Source organism: Habropoda laboriosa, unplaced genomic scaffold (assembly GCF_001263275.1).
Source record: "Habropoda laboriosa isolate 0110345459 unplaced genomic scaffold, ASM126327v1 scaffold78, whole genome shotgun sequence".
NCBI classification, from domain to species: domain Eukaryota; kingdom Metazoa; phylum Arthropoda; class Insecta; order Hymenoptera; family Apidae; genus Habropoda; species Habropoda laboriosa.
In genome coordinates, this window is record NW_017100180.1 from 700,728 (window position 1) to 722,767 (window position 22,040).

At 36.8% G+C, this 22,040-nt stretch overlaps 1 protein-coding gene across 1 annotated transcript in view; it reads left to right on the top strand.

The window, feature by feature from the left end:
• Positions 1–22,040, top strand: part of LOC108579014 — a 65,429-nt gene that overhangs the window by 2,551 nt on the left and 40,838 nt on the right. The window contains exons 2-3 of the mRNA XM_017942442.1: positions 3,426–3,534; positions 21,568–21,649. Of these exons, the coding sequence (XP_017797931.1) occupies positions 3,426–3,534; positions 21,568–21,649 (191 nt within the window). The remainder of the gene's footprint in view (positions 1–3,425; positions 3,535–21,567; positions 21,650–22,040) is intronic.

Sequence of the window (22,040 nt, forward strand, 5' to 3'; positions counted from 1 at the left end):
AAGCAATTTTTTTTTTATAATAATTAGAACTGTTACTTCTACGATAATTTTTATAGAATTGAATACATTATGTTAAACAATCCGCTAAAGGAATTTTTCCCAATTTCTATATTTTAGCAACAGCGATTCTTCCTTTCAAATGTAACTCCTTTTAGAAAGATTCTTTTCATTCACTGCGTCAATTCCTCTTCAACATATCCACGAACTCACCCAGAAAAATAAATCCAAAGAAACAAATCGCGCAACACACATCAACCTCGCATATCGATTCGTTTCAAACACTTTTCCACGATTCAAACCTGTTTCCCCTACCTTACAATCCCAATTCTCTCGTTAAAAATTCCTACACGCGTTTCCCTTTTGCACACACACACGAACCAAAAAGCAGTAAGCCCAACGGTTCGCATAAAAATGAACTTGATGGAACTTGCCGATGCAAAAGGCTGCGCCGCGCCGTTCATAGATTCGTTCCACTTGCATCGTCCAGGTGTGCACTTGTCGGTCGGCGCGTGCACCACTCGACGCATACAGTATGTATACAGATTTCGGTTCGGTCACGATTCAACCGCATTTTCGTTTTCCGGCCGCCTAACGGAAGCTCGCGGCACGCCGTATGCCGTAGCCAAACGTCGGCTATGCATTACCAGAAGGCCACTGTAGAATATCGGCCGTTTAATATTCCCCGTGAATTTGCATTCCGGGATTCCATCGCTCTCCCTCCTCGGATTACGACGGCGCGCCAGCCCGCCTGTTCCTCACGGCCTCTTTGGAATCCTCCCAAAAGCCAAGTCCGCGTTATAACCTGGCTCCACGGATCGAAGGGCGAAGGACGGAACACCGCCTGCTTCCATTTGTACGCGTCTATTTCCGACCGAGAGGCCCCACGTACCACTGTCCATTAGAATTGTAGCCGTACTTACGACAGAGACGCGAACCTGTGGATGTAAACCTGCGAAGGAAATGAAACGGCAGGACGAGACTATTGCTCGGTTGAATTATGAGACGTACTGCTGGGAATTCTTTACAGCTCGGTCGGGGGTTTGGAGGTGAATCGGAGAAAGAATGTGACGGGTAAATAGTTGAGGGGAAATGACTTCGAGGGGAAATGAAGAGAGAGATATCGTAGTCAACTCGAAAAGGAAATTGTGATTTTAGAGACGTGTGTTGGAGCTTACGACGAGGTATCGTACTGTAGAATAATAAGAGGAGAAAACAGTAAGTGTCTGGAGACATTAAGGAAGAAAGAATTGTGGGTTCGGAGAAGAACGATCAATGTCACATTTCTGCAATGGAGGAATGATCAAAGAGTCTAATCGTAGACCACGACTACTAGAAATATATTTTTTCTGTGCTACTAACTCGACGAGATATTTACTTCGATGAGGAATAGAAGAGTTTCTTAATCTACGTTTATGAGATTTTTCCATGCGTGGGACAAGTAGAGTACGGTACCAAAACTCTGTACATTATTTTTATCAAGATATTATGGGCTATTCTGTGACGATATATGTGTTCTTCCTCTAGTGTGCACGAATTTATAAGGAACAGTGTACACCAGCTAAAGGTCGAGTTCGGGGAATTGAAAAGCAGGAGGAATGAAAGAGTACGGAGATCATGACAAAGGAGATCAAATAGACGCGCGGCGGATACAAAGAGAGAGGGAAAGGAAGAAAACGGGGTGGACAATATAGTAGTTTGCATTCCAATTACAAAAATTGATCCTCGAATTGGCTGACATTTCGCGTTATTTACCCTACCCACGATGCAACGTGGTTCGAAGGTCAAGTGGTCTATCTTCGCGCGGATCACGAAGCGTTAAAAAAAGAGCAAACGTCAATGAGTCCGGGATAATTATTAGGTCGACAAAAATATCGATCGACCAGGCAGAGGAATTTCGCCGGGCGTTCCTGAAAGGCAGGCCGATATTTCATAAGTGACTTCTATTTGCCGTGATAATGGCTGAGAAAAAGTTGCTGTAAATATAGGTCGCCGGAGTGTTTGACTTTTCAACTGGCTACACTTCCGCTGCTCTGGCACATGTATATCCGCGCTAGAAAGGAAGTCGTCTAATAGCTCGTTGCTGGCTTGTTGGAGTGTGCGCGCGATACAGTCGAACCGGCGACTTATTAATGACTGGTTAAATTTCTTTAATTAGCGATAAGCTCCGAGGATCGTTTTGTGATGCGAAATAAAGCTGAAAATCAGTTCTCGTTTATTTTCTTTTGGCAAAATATGAAAGGGTATGGCTGGACAAGGGGGTCGAAAGTGTCCCTGAACCAAATTCGACTTGCGATATGTCGTTCGGTGGCTTATCAAAGGAGAACAATTTGTGTCAACTTTGTATCTCGATTAGAGAGGGTAATAAAGTATAAAAATGAAAAATCCGCCGAGTAGCGCAATGAGTAGTGCAAAAGAACGGAGTAATTTTATGTGTAGAAACGAATCAAAATTGCGAAGTCAAATTTTTTGACACAGAATATCCATTTTATTCATTTTTTCTTGAAAATTTTCAAAAATTTTCTATCTAAAAGTAATTAAAACCTGCGGTTTTTAATCATTCTTTGAGTTCAATTTGTGTAAGATTAATCGTGACATCTCTCTGGCTTTTCAAGTATGACGAAATGCGAATTTTTGCTTTACAAATATTTCTTTTCAAAACCAACAGTGTACCCGGCGAAATTTTGTTTCATACGTTTTATAGTTGATGAAAGGAAGAAAACAAAAGGGACACGGAAATGAATTCGTTGTATTTGTACGTCTGTAACGACGTTACTACAAACTGACAAATGTTTCGCCTATTCGCTTTTAAATAAATTGTTTCTAAAACACAATGGCGCAACGTGTTTCTCGTTTTTTAAATTATAGACAGGCTTCATTGTGAATTCTTCGTTGCTATACTTTTTCAAATTTTTCGAGAGTGAGAGAGAAATAGAAAGGTCACTGTGAATTATTTGCTATTATAATTTTTCAAATCATTCCAGAAAGAGAGAGAGAGAGAGAGGGAGGGAGAGACAAAGAGCACTGTGAGCATTTTTTTGCTATAATTTTTCAAATTTTTCAAGAGAGAGAGAGAGAGCACTGTGAATTCTTTGCTGCTATAATTTTTCAAGGGAGAGAGAGAGAGAGAGAGAGAGCACTGTAAATTCTTTGCTGCTATAACTTCCCAAATTTTTCAAGAGAGGGAGAGAGAGCATTGTGAATTCTTCACTGCTATAAATTTCCCAAATTTTTCAAGAGAAAGACAGACAGAGTAGCGAGAGTTCTCCAAAATGAATAATCTTTCCCCTCTATTACAGGGCGTAACTTCAATTATGTACATTTCACGCTCACAGTTTAATAACTGCACGCGTGCCCCTAACTCCCAGCGACGCAGAGCCTCGTTTCAAACATTGCCCTCACCGGAAAAAAATGATTTTCTGTTGTAGATGGTGACGACGCAACCAGATTCCGGAACAACCGCATCGGTTACGCCGGATGAAGGCGGCACCACCTTTAGTAAATGGAGACAGCTGGGAAGCGACGTGATACGGAACGGTAAATTTTATTGCCGCCGTCATTCCTAACCAGTCAACTAATTTCGTGTCTGGCGGAACGGGACGAAGACTCATTTTAAGAGTCCTCTCGTGTTCCTCTTCCTTTTTGCCTTTCTAAGCCCACGACACCGGTCTCTGCCATAATCTACTCAGCTCACTTAATTGTACGCCATTTATATTCAATTATCGACTAATCGAATCACCGACTAACTGTACACGAATTTATTAGAAGGTATAACAAGCCAGTAATTTATAGCGGAATCTAAGTACTTTACTTTCCCGCAGTATTAATACGAAACTAAATTGCTTCTTGCTCTAAACCGAGGTTAGCTTGTTAACTCGATTGTTGGCTGTTGGTTGAGGGTTGACTAAATATTCGTTATTTCAATTTTTCAGATTAATTAACTGCCGGGAGTTAATTGAGTTGTCTGCGTGAAAATTGAACAGTTGCAGTAAGAAGTATTTACAGAATTTCTATCACATTGTTAATATACTTTCTCTTAATAACAAAGTATTACGACACTTGTGCTGTGCTTGAAATGGATGGAACTTTGATTATCCATCCCTTCTGAAGTTAGATTGTGATTTTTGCATCTTCTGATGTAAATTGTATGGCAAAGTATCTTCATAAATGGGAAGTAATTATAGACTGAACGTTAGAAAGTTTATTAACATCGTATTTCTCAAGGAAGTAAAAATTCAACAGAGTTAAATTGTAATTAACGATCATTTTCTGCATCGATATAGTGAACTGTCGCCCCCCATACTCAAATTTGTCAAATTTCCTAAAACCATTATGCCTGATAATTATATTTAATAAATTTTCAAAATATCCGATATATAATACACTTCCAAAATACCTCTACAGAAAAAAAGAACGAAATTTAAAAATCTTCAAACACACGATAGATCCCCGTACAATTCAAAACACACGTTTTACACTTCTACCCGTTAACAAAACTAAAAAACTACAAATTTCTCTATCAAAAATTTTCTCAATTCAGAATCGATTCACCACTTCATACGAGAATTCCCAAAAATTTTCCGTCACGTTCTATTCTCCTTCGCGATTTCTAAACAAGCGCCACCAATAAGCTAAAGGCCTCTTAAGTCTAACAACCCTCCTCGAAAATAGTTTCGTTTCACGTGAAATCTGTTTGCCGGGGACAATTACCAGCTCTGGCGCCTTTTTTTTTCGATTGTTCGTTATCTCCATTGTCGTATTCGTTGTATTTCGACGGGGCTCGTTGAAACGAGGCCAATGGGAAAGAGAGATGCTGCGGCGTGTCGTGCGGCCAACACCCGCAAGCGGAACAAACCCGCGTAAATAGCGCGCTCGTTTTTTACGTAATTACTGCCGTGTCGCGTTTAAACGACGGGGGGGGGAAAAAACGCGACGTCGAGCGGGAAAGTGAGAGCCCGAGGATAATCGCGAAACGACGGATTTCCCCGTCTCTTTACGAGACTCCTCTTCCGTCTCCTCTTTTCCTCGCTTTTGTCCAAAGCCGGAATAATTTTCTCGAAATTACGCCACGAATAAGTATAATTCATTCAACGTTCCGGAACACGTGAGACGCATTTGTATCTTCAATGTACATAGCTTTTTGCCGGTGAATTCACCGCCGTACGCAGATGCTCGTGTTTCTCACGGTTCGTGAACTTCGCGGGTTTCTTTTTTGTTTAAATGCGCGACCCGACCTTCGAAATTCGTACTCGCGAAAATTAGTCGAAGGCTAAAGAAGGTGAAAAGAAGGTAATTTTTCGTGTAAAAGTAAGTCGAGAATGTAGAATAAAATTGGTTCGTGTAGACCTTTGTTTTCCAGGAAATTGAATTTTAATATTTACTAAGTATGTGTGAACTTGATTAACCACTATCTACTTGGCTAGCTTAATTCATTTTAAAACATCTTTGAATGGAGTTCTGAATAAATTGGGCAATGTCATGTTTAAAATAATATGATATTTATAAATGAATATAAATATAAATTGAAATAATATGATATCTGAATAATGAAATATCATATTTTGCACATGCTTCAGTTACTTAATCCTCTGTAACCTGATTTTTTTTCATTCATTGAAAGAAAACTTAGGGTTCGTTATAATTTTAAATTTTCATGGGAGCAGCAAGCGTTAATAATTATTACAAAGGAATTAGCTGGTAATAATGTGTTAGTACAACAATACAATGCAATAGTATAGCAAATAAATAAATAAAATGAGACTTACAAAAAAATATAGATAGATGAACGTGTAACTTCTAAGTTACCTGAAGTTACAGAGGGTTAAACTACAAGTTCAATCTAAACAGACTGCATTTTTAAGCATTTAACAAAAATTGCAATACGTAAAGGTGTGAAAATTGTGAAAATCACACAATTACATTTTACATTTTGCTAACTATCCACAATAATTTTCATTACAGTATGGTTCAAATGCAACGAAAACAGAAAATTTATCCTATCCAAACTTCATCGACCATTTTCCAAAAACTCCAAGTAACAGCACTTCATTTTTCTCAACATCTTCCAAAATTAACGAAATTCTGCGTTAGCATTAAACCTATTAATCGCGACATTTTATTTTCCCATCTCCTCCGATAAATCGTCTGGAGCGAAACGAGCTATATGAAATTAAAAGTTCCTCCCATCAATTTTCGAAAACTGAAGGAACAGAATACCCGCTGTATATACCAGAGGATACCCTTCTATCCCGAAGAAGATTGCTTCTCGCAGCTCTCTTTTTTCGTTATTTTTACGAAACGATCGAACATTCGACGACATATCGGTAGATATTATAGCTCGGGCAAAAAAAAAAAGGGAAGTAACAAGGAACACGTCGCCGAGGGCGTCGTAATAACGTTAATTTAACAGAAAAATTATCGAGAGAAAGGGACACCGATATCGGATCCACGGAGAAAAGGAGACCCGATTCAATTTGTCTGAGGGAAAGAAAAGAATTCCCTTGAAAAATTTCTTCCCGAAGCCTGACAGATATTTGCAATTTCGAAGAGGGTAGCGCGCTCGGTCTCCTTCGATGCAGCCAGCTAACCTATTTTCCAACGAAGCTCGCCTCCTTCGTTACAGTCTTTCTCATCGAATTTACCAAATGAAATAAACTCCCAACCCCGTAGCCGGGGAAACAGTTTTCTTTTGCGACGCGACTTATTCTTTCCGCTTCTGTCCCTTCTTCTTCGTCTCGTTTTTCTCTACTCTCGCCACGGTTTCCCCGTTGGAAATCTGTCGATTAAAAGAAGAAACTCTTGCCCTTTTATTTCTCTCGGTTGGCTTTTCCCGAAATTTCCCGTTTCTCTCGCCGAGCTATCGAGCACCGCGATAGGTACTTTGTTGATTGGCGAACTTTCAAGCAGGCGAACTTTATTTCAACGTGGAAGAAAAATAGCGACGAAAGGAAGAAACGAGCGTTGCGGAATTATGCACGAACAGAAATTAAACTTGACACAAAACGAGGAACAACAAGAATAAAATCGAGCGAATTAATTTTCTTTCAACTTTTACGAATTAAATAATTTCGTACTGCTAAGGGCGTCTGCATTAATTAAAACGCATAAAATTCAATTCTGCGGCATCGACGAAAATTTCGATTCTTTGTTTTATCAATAAAAAATATTAAATTTTACGTTACGTTTCTGCAAATGTGTGCGCATATTTCGGTTAGTATTAATTTCCGATAATAACCTCGATAAGAACCTCGTAGATGATCGTTTGGGAAACTTGAACACGAATTATCGTACGTTTAAACGTTACGAACGCCTGTAAAGTTCCTCGTAGAACCTAATTAACTTGATTCACGTAAATTCGTAAATTGATATTATCGACTGAAAAATAAGATCAACCGCAAATATTCGATATTTTCATGGCAACGACGTTAGTGATAGACAATACAGTAAATTCTCCACAAGTGTCAGTCCGCAAGGAACCTAAACGTGACACTTGTAGAGTCAGGGACTACGTTTTCGAGCCTCGCGCCCGCCTTTGTAGTTTGCCGAACGTAGACAAGGATAGCGAATAAAAGATAAGCATGAAACGTGAGTCTAGGCAACCAAGCGATTTAAATACCAACTTTTTTAATTTTACGTTCTTTTATCCCGAAATTTTTCTTAACATATTGATGAGATTTTTCTGATGAAAATGACATCAAACACAACATAATTTGAACAACATTTACTTATTAACACGTTCACTGTATGGCGTGACAGTGAATAAGTAAATGTTGTTCAAATTATGTCGTGTTTGATATCACTTTCATCAGAAAAATCTCAGCAACATGTTAAAAAAAATTTCAGATGAAAAAAAGTAAAATTAAAGAAATTATATTTTTCTATTATGAATTGTCGAGCCGTGAAATTTCGTAAAGGAAACCGAGTGGTGTAACGTTACACGCTTGACTGACAGCGAGAGAGATAACATAGGCGTAGGACCATCTATACTGACACTTGTAGAATCCAAACTGACTGACACTTGTAGAGAATTTACTGTAATAGACAACAGCGCGGTATAATAGGTAAAAGTTGAATAAAACATACGATATAATAATATTTCTACCGTCGGAATAACTGTAGATTTCCTCGAAATCATTCGGTATAGTTGAGAAACTTGATTCGAAAATACACGGTACGTTGCATTCTGTCGATACGTATCGGCTGATTGCAGTATCGTTACTGTGGACGTGGGATCTGCAAATTGCGAAATAAAATCGCGCGCGCGTCACAGACGATGATGACGCGTTTCGAGTGGTGATAGGCATTCGAGCGTCACACGGAAAGTATAAATGGTCGTTACATTCTCCCCCGGCAAATTTTATATCAAGCTTCAACCTTTTGACGCCTGAAACGAGCAAAGGTTAACCCGTTGGCGGTTTGTTATTCATTAGTTTCTACGTTATTACTTTTCTATCGTTTGAAAAAAAAAGAACAGAGCGTGCACAAACATAATGCGCTTGTCGTCGATAAGTAGAAATAATTAAAAGTTCGTTCGGAAGGTGATCAAAGAGAACAATTGTATACGTATACACACTGCTGTGGAAATATTCATTACTGGTAAACGTGAGCAGACGTGAGCGTATGTACGCTTTGAAATTTCACTCGGCAGAAAAATCTGCACTGTATCGTATTTGAAATTCTTTCCGAGGGAAAAATTAGTACGTTCTTGTTTTTCTGGTTCGAGTATCAAATGACTGCGATAATTAAACGTTATAGCATTTTCTGTTATTGGTTAAATTTTAATAGACGGATTTAACAGAAACATTCATATTTCGCGCCATTTTCACCCCGTTACTGTCCAAGATTGCCGATGAAAAAAAAAATGAAAATTTCTTGAAAATTAGTCATCATCACTTCGAAATATTCTCTCGTTGCAATGAATCGTTGTGTTTCCATAAAAAAAAAGTTACCCTTACATACACATACATTCAATCGACGGTGAAACAGGAGTTCCACAACTCCGCGTATCTGTCTCGTAATTTGCATAGATTCACATGTTCTCGGCGACACAGATACACGTACACGTTCGCGTAATTATTTTTGCAAAAATAAACTTACGCCACAAAGGTAGTTAACGGAGCATGGTAGTGGGTTAGGAACGAGTGGGAGAAGGGTCGGAGGTTTGAAGAGGAATACGACAGTGTCCTCAGAGTCCTCTTTGCGTTTCCTCTTTACAGACGAGTGCGGCACACTTTAGAACGCTTTTATCGAATCCGAACGGACCGACTTCTGAATACGCTTCCGACGGCGTGATTACTGTATCCTTCAAGAGAAGCAATTTACTAAGCTTATTTTCAGCAATTCCCTTTTGCTTGGCGGAGCAAAGTGATTGGATAAAAGAAAAAAAGAAAAAATGATAAATAGATTTCGAGTGTTGAGCTTTCGTTCGACGAGAAAGTGGATACATTTTTAACTGAAGCAATTTTCGTTGTTCCACTGAGTTCTTCCTTCGAAGATATTTACCCTCTTATGGACGTCTGAAGAGGAATTGTTTTCGATACTACGATTTGTCAGTTTTGGCTTGCCTTTGATTGTTTGGAATTAAGGAGCAGCTTTGAAATGTTAGTTTTTTCGCGGATTAGATTAATCCGATGAAATTTTTTCGTGAAAATGTAGCTATTCGAGGCTAATAGTTCCTGCTTCGACTATTTTCATTGCGGTTTGTGAAAAGAAATTCCTATTGACTTTATGATATTGGCTTCTGATCAAGTTTCCCTTTGGCAAGGATTCTTTCGATGCAACCTTGACTCTTTGCACGTGGATTTTTCTTTCATCTCTGTTTTATTGGATTCCATTGTACTATACATAAAAGTTGTAAAAACGACCTTCGCTATTTTCTTCGCGATTCCGACTAATTGCAGTTTTTTTCAAAAATTTATACAAACGTCGGAATGACGGAAAAATGCCATTTCTCTAAGCCTTATAAAAATAGCGGTGCAAAGTGAAATTTTTTTGACAGCGATCGATAACCGAGAAGTCACGCGTACGCGTCGTTCACGATAGCGCGCGGGTGAATCTCTGTTAGCCCGTCCCTGAGCGTGATTGGCCAGTGTTTTTCGTTAATAACTCGAAAACGAAGCTTCAAACTACATTTTGGACAAGGAAAAAGTTCTTCACCCCAGCAACCCCCCATTTCCGGATGTTCCCAGAGTTACGGGACACCCTGTATATAAAAATATTTTGCTTAATGGATGTACTTTTAATACACGAATTTACAAAGCTCCAATTTAACAATTTCAGATTCTTTAAAATGAAGTCATTATTGCCGGAGATACTTCGTAAAGATGTCATATTTTCTACGTGTTCCAATTTATAAAATTGAAACTTTTAATGCAATAATTCTAAAACGAAATGATTTAAATGTAATTACGAAAATTTCGAAATTAAAGCATAATCGAACGTAATTTTGTTGGGTTTCGTAAAAAGAAGTTATAGGAAGTTTGGTTGCAATCTGTAAATGTGGATATCGTAATAAACAAAAGAAGAAGAATATTTATTACAAAAATATTTTTAGACGATTTTAAGATAGCGAAATTTTACCTAAATGAAGACATATCTCTCTTTTATCGAATTCGAAGCATTGTTCTGTATTCCTAGTGCTCTTATAGATTCCATATTATTTTAAGCCCTGAAGTAATTATAGGAATGGATCCCAGGGAATGGATCGAAATGTAATCCACAGCATTATTAAAAGCTGCGGTTACCGGTAGATGGAATATGGAAATGCCATGGAATATGAAATATAAGGGAAATAACGCGGCTTTACGATTCTCGAATAGTAAGATTCTTAAGCGACTTTCGCGTTAATTAAAAGCAACAAAATTTCACTTATATATATACACCTGTATAAATTTTCGTGCACAGCGCGAGCTAATGACGTTAATTATTTTTGTGACATTTATAACTTTGAAACGGAGAAAAATACCGCCTGACTACAGAGTTACTCTATTGTACTGGGGCGCACAGAAAGAACAGCGGGAAAGGAAATACTGCTGAAGGATTTTTATTTCATCCTTTACGCGTACAGGTATAATGCTGTTTAAAGAAATCTGGATGGTTTTCGTATCGCGTTTGGGAAAGGGAGATAATGGTGGGAGATATGGTAAACGAAACGAAATTATGGTACCTACATATGATGGAAAAGAAAGATAATATACTTCAAAAGTGTTCCTTTTGTTTATAGAAATTTTTTAAAATTCTTTTCTAATTTCGGAATTTAAATTTTTGAAAGTTATGGTGGAAAAGGAAGCTCAAAGCTCAAGAATTATTACTGCGATCACATTTTGATTTTATAAATTATGTAAGGACGTAATTAGTATGATATACTAATTTACAAAAATTATTCTATTGTTTTATAGTTTGTCACACTTACTTAAAAAAATGAAAGTGACTGAAAATGAACAGGCTAAGAAATAAAATTAGAGGAAGATACTATTGTAAGCAAATTATTAAATTTTTATAGTAGTAGGCTAATGGACGAGAAAGACTTTAGTTAACATTACACCTGTTGCACTGTTCGTAACGAAAGATTAATAACAAATTCTAAAAGAGCTGTATTGTAACTGTTTAATCGTTATAACGATCACAGTGATTTCCCAATGTAACGAAATGGCGAAAAAGAACAACGGAAATATTAATGCTAATTAATTACGTTGGAAGGTTTATAATTACTTAACGCTTGAACGCGACAGATTTTAATTATACCTAGCTTTCTTTCTTTAATTGCTCGCGCAAAACAAGCGCCGTTTAGTCACACACGTGCAATTTCACGTCGAAAGTAAAATATAAAAGTAACTTAATAAGCACGATCGCTTATCCTTTGTAGATTATATTTCCTTTCGCTAACACACCGTACCGATCATTGAAAATATAGCTGATCGAATAGTGAAACGAAAGCGAATAAGTTAGAAATAATTCAAGATACGAATCCATACAAAATTATTTTTATTTAAGGAAGCTTTAATACTTCAGTTTTATCATTTAAGAAATTTTAAGGAATTAAAAAGTTTGCTGATATAAATAAAAAATGAATAGTATAATATTAGTATCCTTATTTTCATTTTCACTGTCATTTACGCAGTCAATTGTTTCAAAGAACACCTCTCTGGAGAGAGACTCGTTACAGCAATCGAAATAGGCGAGAACTGTTAAAAGACACCCTCGAAACACGTCGGAATAATCGAGGATTATGCAACCCCTAAAGTGGTTCAGTACCAGTCGTCTCTTTAGCATTAGATTATCCTTCTTTTGCCGCCATTTGGCAAAATTAAGGCGCACAGGGAGGAGGGAATCATTTTTTTCTTTACCTCTTAACAGAACAACGACGTTCTTCACTGGCTACTTTTTCAAGAATTTCTCGCTGATGCGCCAAGGAATTTTAATTATACATCACATTTCAAATAAAGTATACCACGTATACTTACATTGCCTTTAAGATTTGTGTATGCAAATATTGTGTAACATAAAATTCTTATTGAATATAAGGAGATCGTAATTACGACTTTATTAATTTTCTAGATTTTTGCTCAACATATTTATCACATATCTTTAAATATTTATTGAATTTCTATCCATGATTTATCAGTATCGTAGTATATTTTATTCAATTTAGTTACACAGTGGTGAATTTTTGAAATTTAATATTCTTTGACAAGATTTTGCCATACTTAAATCGTAGCACATAAAAGTCTGACATTTCTCTATATCTCGTCAATTCATAGTGTCTTTCTCCGAAACAAATTAATTAAAAAATTTAACAATAAACCGAGTAGCCTTCTAAAACAATTTTTGCACCGATCAACGACCAATACACCAAATCCACCGAAATCCGGAAGTTCACCGAGGAAGCAAACACAAGCTACCGTCGCAAACTTTCGAAAATCGCAATTCCACGGAGCGAAGATGTTCCCGAAAGTGGAGCATTCGAAATGACGGGAACGACGGTTCGCGTGAGAGTAAGGAAGGCGATGGAACGTGAAATAGAGTCGAGACAGTTAAGCCTGCCGATAAATTTCGCGTCGCGTAAAAAGGGGGAGTTCGAGTACGAAGGACAACCTAACAGATAACTTTTAGGTTAATTAAACGATCGTTCTGGTGGCGGTTCAAGAAGAAGTCCCTCCCTTTTTGCTTTATGTCATTACGAATTTTCGAACGTCGAAACGAGCACGATAAGGGAATCTCCACGAATCCCAAGACGACCTTTTCGCGAGGATTTCCACTCTACTTTCCCCTCCGAAGTCTTCTCTATCCTTTGGTAATCCACCTTGTTTGCGCTGTTTGAGAAACCGCCGCCCCGTCTTCGATTCTACTCGCAAACTTCCACGCGTCGAACCAATTTTTCCCGATCGATTCGATAACGCGCGCGTTTCGAGAAACGCAACAGTAAACGCGGGGAAATTTAAACGAGGTACGCCAGAGTGTAGAATTATCAGAAGATGCTAGGTATTGCACGGGAACGAAGTAAGTTAATTATGTCGATCGAATTTTGCACAGATTGACAGATTAGTTCGATGAATTGTATGTATTTCGGGAAACGGTCATGTAATATTACAATGCGATTGACATACAATCAGATCCAATAGGCTGGATACATAGTATCTATAATTAATCTCTGTTTAATCGCGTTCGGAATTAAGCACGCTGGGGATTGATTGTGCGTTTGATAGTTTGATTAAAACATCGTGCAGAAGTGCGAGGAATATATTGCCATTTGGTAAGTACGAGGATTTAGTGTTGCAGTCGACGGGTTTGCGTACACTTGTCTTTTTAATATTTCATTCGGTATCGAATAAAGACTTCGCCTTGATTAAACGTCAATTTCTGAATAAGCTGAGCTTTCGTCGAATATTAACTCGAAGCTTCGTTGATACGTAATAGACGGAGGCTTAAGCTTCGTGGAATTTTTGCTTTGCAGATCAATTATCGAAATTTTGACGAAATACCATCTGCCGGTAATACTTCTACCTGATAAATGGTAATTAAATTGGGAAAATATGAGCACAGTTTCTTTTTTAATTTAACTGCATTTTTTAACGATACTGAAAATTAAAAGAACGAAGGTAAACGCTGATCTTCACTTACAGATAATTCTTCAGAAAGAGTAAGTAACAATTAATACATAGATCCTACGCTACTTGTTATTCATCAAGTTTGAAACATTTCCACGAAACTGTCAGATATGATGAATCGTTGTCATTGTTCTACGTAACAGTTTCCAAAGCAACATTACCATAAATACTTTGCCCTGTGAGAACTCTAGATGGCAAAAGAAAACTTAACTTTTATCAAAAAATAACCGAATAATCAAGGAAAGTTGCAAGAGCGCCGTATACTAATATAACTTCGAAATATATTTTACCCTGTCTACCAACAATTTCCTATACGAAACTCATCAGCGTTACCATAATCAATACGACAAGAAACATAGTATCACTCACGGTATTAAAAACTTCACGTTGCACCGTGTAAAGAAGTAGCATAAAACAGCAACCCAAAAGAAAACTCAATTTCCTAAAAACAACCATTCATCCATGACACGCGTTCGTATCATAAATTCTACCTAAACCCAACAATACCCTCACCGCGGACAAAGCACAGGAAAACAAGCGAAAGCTGTCGAAACCACAGGCTAAAAGTGTGTTCACGGCATTTAGACGCAGGCGACGCGAGGAAAAAAGTTAGTGTAATCTCGCGTTGAAGATATGTACCTACTTGCACGGTGTAATTTCGCATTCTAATCTTCGCGAGGAGCAATTAGCTTAATTGGTACGCGTAGCCGAAAACATTCTTCGAAAGGCGTGTCTATATATACTCTAGTCTCGTCAACATTGGCTTTTTCCGCTTTGCCAACTTTTTAACAAGTATGCTCGAGGACGAAGCCGGCAGCGGTAATTACGGGCCTAACTCTTCGCCAGTTTAAAGATTTATACGAACAGCGGCTTCGATTCGACCGCTTTTTCAGTCACGCCTTTTTACGCTCTCGAGTGCCTTGGACGACGGTAATAATGAGTTTAAGCTTCTATTGGCTCGAGAGCTTAGCCGAGACTCGTTAAATAATCCGGAGATAAAGACATTAATGGGTGAGCGTTTTTTCTTCAAGAGGGAGACCTTTTTCTTTTTTCTTTTTCGCTTGGAGTTGTATACTTCGGGACGGGAGAAGAGCTTCGTAAATCAATGCTGCCATCGAGAAGCGGTGAGGGTCCTCTTTTCTTGATAAGGAGGTTGATAATTTGGAGGAACCGCCGGTAGTGTAAATTGGACGTCTTATGTGGAGGGATTGTAAGAAAATAGGACGAGGGAGTGATGGGTAAAGGTGGTGATCGATTGATCAAACAAATAATTGTGGGCGGTTATGAGAACTGTATTTAGACTCAACACAGTGACAACTCGTACAACAACGTCCTTCGACAAAATTCCTCGTCAAGAGGACACCCTTGGCAATATGGCCTTCCTTAGCCTTCCCTCGAGGTAGAGCTCCCTTTAAAAGGGGGAAGCGTGGCAAAAGAAGGCACATGGCCCACGCGAGCGTTCGTTCATTTAGACTTTTCTAACAGGATGTAGGATTTTGAACATTTTTGGACGTTGTTGTAGTTTCTGGTTTTCTTCCTTTTTGGGTGAAGTAAGTTATTAATACCTTGTCTTGAACTTTTTGTCAGTGAAAGAATCGTAAGCGGAAGGGTGAACAGTTAGACTAATATAGTGTAGGAAAAGAAATTGTAGCGTCCCAAAACGCCGTAGCTCTTCAATGCTTGGAAACGCTGACTCCCGGCAGGGCGAGTCTTATTTATAGTACAGAAATCAACACGTTTTCGAATTAAAACGATTACTGTCTTTCTTAAGCATGTTTTCAATATACAGTAAATTCTCTACAAGAGTCAGTAAGTTTGGATTCTACAAGTGACAGTGCGAGACGAGTGCACTCGTTCCAAATCAGCTCACAATATACAATAATAAATCAACTAACTACTTAACATGCAATTCATGCAAATTCCTTGGATGGTAAATTATTAGTAAACAAAATTCAATATCAGAGAAAATATATGAAAAATACTGAAAGAAAAATTTCAAATTAATTTCAAATATTGATGGTTATACTGTAACGAAAAAGCAACCTCTCAAAGTCATTTCAATATCCTATTCGACAAGTCTGAAGAACAACGATGACTAAAATTCAAATGTTTATTTCCCTAAACCTTCAAAATAATTTCGAAATATTTTATTCGAAGCGGAGTATTCCAAGTCAGTATCGACAATTGAAGAAATTATTTGATTGTATTTAAAAGAACCGAAAGCAGAATATTTAAAGTCTGATATTAAATGTCTAGCAAGTACCAGTAATTGGTAAAATGATTTATATTTGTTTTAAAAGGAAAATTTCTAATAGGTATTAGTTAAAATGAATTGTTATTCAGTCTACTGTATTGAAATTCTAATTGATTCTAATGTATACAAGTGTTACAAGAAGGCTGAGTGTGTACAGGGTGGACATAGGCTAGCTAGTAGCCCCCGACCACTCTATGAACTTTAACGTCTATACTCGAAAGTGTATCGTCAACACTAACACGTTACCCAGATTATCCAAAAATTGAAGAAGTTACTTTTAAAATTGAACATTCTACGGTGTTTCGAGAGATTTGATAATCATAGTCGAACCTTAAACGAACGTTCAAACGAAGAAAATTTTCCAAAAATCATTTCGTACGTTATTAATCGATAAAACAAAAATTCATTGTTGAAAAATAAATATTTCCTGAAAATCTTCATCTTCCATACAAGATTCAAGATTTTCCCTAATTAAGAGTAATTTCAAAAGATTATCTGTATAAGCTATTATTTCAATACGCGATGCACTGACTCTAGTATTTACTAAAATTCAAAAATTCTCGTATAAATTCCGAAAATAGATTATTAATTACGGTAAACTACTGAGACGGTTTAATTAAGGGTGGGCATGGTGCTGCTTTAGTTTGAAATGATTTATAAACACATAATTAACAGAGGAAAAACCGTGAAACGGCAAAACGTCTACATTCTAATTGTTATAACATGTAAACAGAACTTTAAATTTAGTGTAAACAGAAAAAATATATAATACAATTTATTTCACGGTATTGCAACAAATAAACGTTGAATCAATATTTAATTCGTATAAAAACAATTATTTAACGTAATAATTTTACCTTCACTATGGCTATTTTTAATCTACGACCACAGGTCAACCTGATTTCTAATCCTTACGAACTTTAAATTCAGTCTAAACTGAGAAAATATATAATACAATTTATTTCACGGTATTGCAACAAACAAACGTTGAATAGATTCTTAATTCGTATAGAAACATTTATTTAAAATAATAATTTCACCTTCACTATGGCTATTTTAAATTTACGACCAAGGGTCAACCTGATTTTTAATCCTCCGAACTTGATTTCACAACGAGAAAGTAATAAGATCGTTGAAACGTACTTATTTGTCAAAGAAACTTGCAAAAATGTATAAATAATAATATGTAATGTTTTAACAAATTTTTGGAAGTATAAATTAATAATAAAATTGTGAAAATTAATAAATTATACGTTATTATAACATTAATAGAATTATGACTAAACCGAAGTTCGAAGTCGAGTATTTAAAGTCTGATATTACGTGCCTAGCGAGTGCCGGTAATTGTTAAAATTTGTTTAATAATTAGTAATAGAAATTCTAATTGATTCTAATGTATACAAGTGTTACAAGAAGGCTGAGTGTGTACAGGGTGGACATAGACTAGCTAGTAGCCCCCGACCACTCTATTCACATCTCAGAACCTTCAGGTCAAAATACGCCGCGAAGTGTCTAGGGCCCAGTATAAAGGGTAAATGATTTCGCGGGACATCGGCGGGTCCTTATATACCTGCGGTACCCTCTCCCCAAAGTCATTAGCAAAATCGTCGGTTAGGTCAGGCGGGAAATTTTCGCGGGAGATTTTCGCGGGAGATTTCCGATATCGTAACACGGTATAATTTATCAATTTTCACAATTTTATTAAAAATTTATACTTCCGACAATTTGTTATAACATTGCATATAACAATTTATACGTTTTTACAATATTCTTCAATGGAAACATAGGTTTTAGCGTTCTCGTTACTTACTCGTGGTTAAATTAATTTCGTAGGGATTAAAAATCAGGTTGACCTGTGGTCGTAGATTAAAAATAACCATAGTACAGCTAAATTTATCGTGTTAAATAATTCTTCTTACACGAATGAAAAATGTATTCAACGTTTGCTTGTTACAATACCATGAAATAAATGTTTTTCCTCTGTTAATTATGTGTTTATAAATCATTTCAAACTAAAGCAGCACCATGCCCACCCTTAATTAAACCGTCTCAGTAGTTTACCGTAATTAATAATCTATTTTCGGAATTTATACGAGAATTTTTGAATTTTAGTAAATACTAGAGTCAGTGCATCGCGTATTGAAATAATAGCTTCATCCCTAGTTCGTTTATTATTGAATATTTTTACGCGTTTAACTTATGCTTCTCCCCAATTCTCGTCGCGTATTTTATTCAAATTTTCTTATATTCTAGAATCGAAAAAGATACGAATTCGCGTTTTTTCTTTTGATTCTTTCAATTTTTCAATTGCATTACGCATTATTGCAATAATTTCTATCGTTACATTTAATTCTAATTGTTTAGCAGCTTTTCTGCTAGAATCGACCCTACATTTTACTGACACTTGTTCGAATCGACCCTACATTTTTTTTTTGTTACGTGGATGTAGGCCGACTCTATGTGATAAACAATTGGCAACCAAACGGTGGCTCACTAAAGCGATATATTATGAAATTAAATTAATCACCCAATAAGTTTTAACGTTAGATTGTTTCCTCGATATGGCCATGGTGGTCATCAGTGACTGGAGTGCCTCAAATATTTAGAATAATTAAAATAAAATAAATGTTGTCAACTAAAAATTTTGAACGTCATAGCTAGCTAGACATTATTTTCAATTAAAAAAAAAAAATTATAAAGTATAATACTATAATCCTATGTTTAAAATGTATGTATTTTCTTGTGGCCGCCTGACAGCAACCTGTAAATCTGGGGTGACAATGAACGTGTTAATAAGTAAATGTTGTTCAAATTATGTCGTGTTTTATGTCATTTTCATCAGAAAAATTAAAAAAGTTGATATTTTAATCGCTTGGTTGTCTCGACACACGTTTCATGCTTATCTTTTATTCGCTGTCCTTGTCTACGTTTGGCAAACTACAAAGGCGGGCGCGAGGCTCGAAAACGTAGTCCCTGACTCTACGAGTGTCAGGTTTAGCTTCCTTGCGGTCTGACACTTGTGGAGAATATACTGTAATAGGTTTCTATGCGTGCTAGGCGTGGCTCGTTAGAAATGCGCTTCGAGCGTGAAAACCTCCGTGCTTCATAGCACGGAGCCGTCCACACCTGACGCGGTGGCGGTAAGTACGACGCGAACCGGAAGACGTCGAGCGATCATCGCTTTTGGTGGCCCATGCGACACAGGACCCAACGCGAGTCCCCTCAAGCGAAGAAACACTCGAGCCCTCTCGTCTCGGGAACCGGGGTCCCGCTTCGGTTCCTCGCGCGATCCCTTTGTCGAAGGCCTTATCGCGACATTGTAACACGGTTTCGCTGATGCCATGCGGCTCGGCTACGCACTCGTCCTGCCGGTCCCACGTCGCGGTGCTTGGGAACGAACAGAAATAAATAAAGGTGTGATCGTGAAATTATGTGGAAGAGAAATATAAAAAGGTTTGTTGAAATAGGGAAGAAGTACACTAAACGTCTACCGAAAATGCGTCTCGACAATTCTCGTCTTCGTCTAAAAGGTTCGTCGTCTAACAGCACTCTTGCGTCTACGTTTCGATACGAACTGCCGATTATCGCATTCCCTGCCCTTTGTCACAGCATGCACGCTCTTCTGTTTATATTTTCTTTCTCGCTTCCACACGCTCACCCTCTCGACTTATCGCCGAAGCTTCTCGAATCCCACAATAGGAACAAATAATAATCGTCGGTTTGCTGAAAAATCACTAATTCTGAGATATCTGCGAAAAATCATTCTAAATGTGAGCTATTTTTGTGTGAAAGTGCGGCTAAAATTGAAATTGAAATTATACTATTTAACTGGGCTGTTTTAACCCTTTTTTAAATAGTAAGCAACACACATAAAGGATATTTTATTAAAAACTCTGAAAACTCAAAGATTGTTAGCTAAATTGTGTAAGAAAAAAATTGTTTCACTGCTAAATGGTTGAGTAATTAACTGTCTGTCACAAAAAGTTTTAAACTGATTTTCTGATAAAACGTATTTGTGTTAATGTCATTCAGAAAGTAATGAATGAAAAGTGTTATAATATGGGCAAACACTTTGAAATTTCTAATTACGAAAGATAGAATTGTATTAAAAGAACGAAATATGATACATTAATAAAGAGAATTTGTAGAACAATAAGGTATTGTTTCGACGAAAACAAGCGAAATGCATTAATGTCGGCGTTAATTTTGAATGCGAATAAAAACGAGTCGAACGAAAAATATATTAAATCAAGCACAAAATTATTGCAACAACGTCTCGAATTACTACTGAATAGCGTAATATCGTATTCCGAAAAGCGCAAGTTTGTTGTTATAATTGATATGTGCAGACACAATATTTAGCCAATCCATTATTTAATAAATGAAAAGACACGAAGGTGTTATAAGTAGTTACAGGCGATGCTATTAAGAAATTCCTCCAATTTATAAAAAGTCTTTCAATCCGGTGTGAAATGACTATAATCTGAGCCTGCTCTAATCTAATATATGCAACAGTCACTTCTGTAATTTAGAAAATTAATCTAGTAAATCCAGGAAATTATTTAACGCAAGAATTTGTTTGCAAGATCAACGTTTCCTTCAGATTCGTTAACACTTACTTCACTTTTTCGGTGAAAGCTTGAGAATGACTGATTCATTTACATAATCGGGTATTAAAATTTAAGCTTATTAGTAATACTCTATTCACTTTGAAATACGAATCCGATTACACAGCAATGGATGTTTTTACTTATTAGCATCTGGAACTTGGGTTTTGCCGTGTGCAGAAATTTCCAAGGTCCTTTTTGCTCGCAGTTTCCTTGAATTTTCAACGGGAAACTGACAAAGCAGGTTTTCTTGTTAAAATGGGTGCCGGTTTGCCGTGTTTTGTCTTCGAACCCTTTTATCGCGCATAATCTGATACTAATTGCAACTAACGGGTGTATTTAAACGGTTTAAATATTGTATTTCTTGTACGTAATTAGCGCTACCTTTGTTTTGTTCAATTTCAATCGGATGTTTTTATTTTGTTTGAAACTCGAGCAATGTGTAAATTTTAAAAGTTTAATAAGTAACTAAAATTAAAGAAAAAATGTTTGGATATTCAATTTATTTGCTTGAATATCAATTTTGGAAATAATTGAGGATTAAGTATCTTAATTTTTCACTTTGCAGAAAATTTATATTTGACGATTTCTGATACTGTTACAGTTACAAAATTTGGTCCTACGAAAGTCACACCAGCTGAGGAGACCCCATCCAAGGAAGAAACGACAACGGAATCAACGAAAACGTAAGTGCATTTAGCAGTGACTGTTAAAATTAAAATTAAAAGAAAATAAAGAAATTGCGTAAATTAAGTGAATAAATTCAAAATAGAGAATACTCATATTGAATTGTAATAAAATGTAATAGAAATATGGTGAAAGTGATAACTGTCCAAAAGATGGCAACAATATTCCCTATTATAATCTTGATAAATTACAATTCTTGACACTGTTTTCCAAAATTATTTACGCACTGCAAAAATAGTAATAGTAAAATTTGTAACGTCCATATAATCGACAATTGTAATGGCAAATATCGCATTTTATACTAAAATCTAAAAGTACCTAAGCATTATTCCTTTTCTACGTTCAGATCTATTAAAATGCGCCAACACTTAACAGTTAAAAAAATATTTC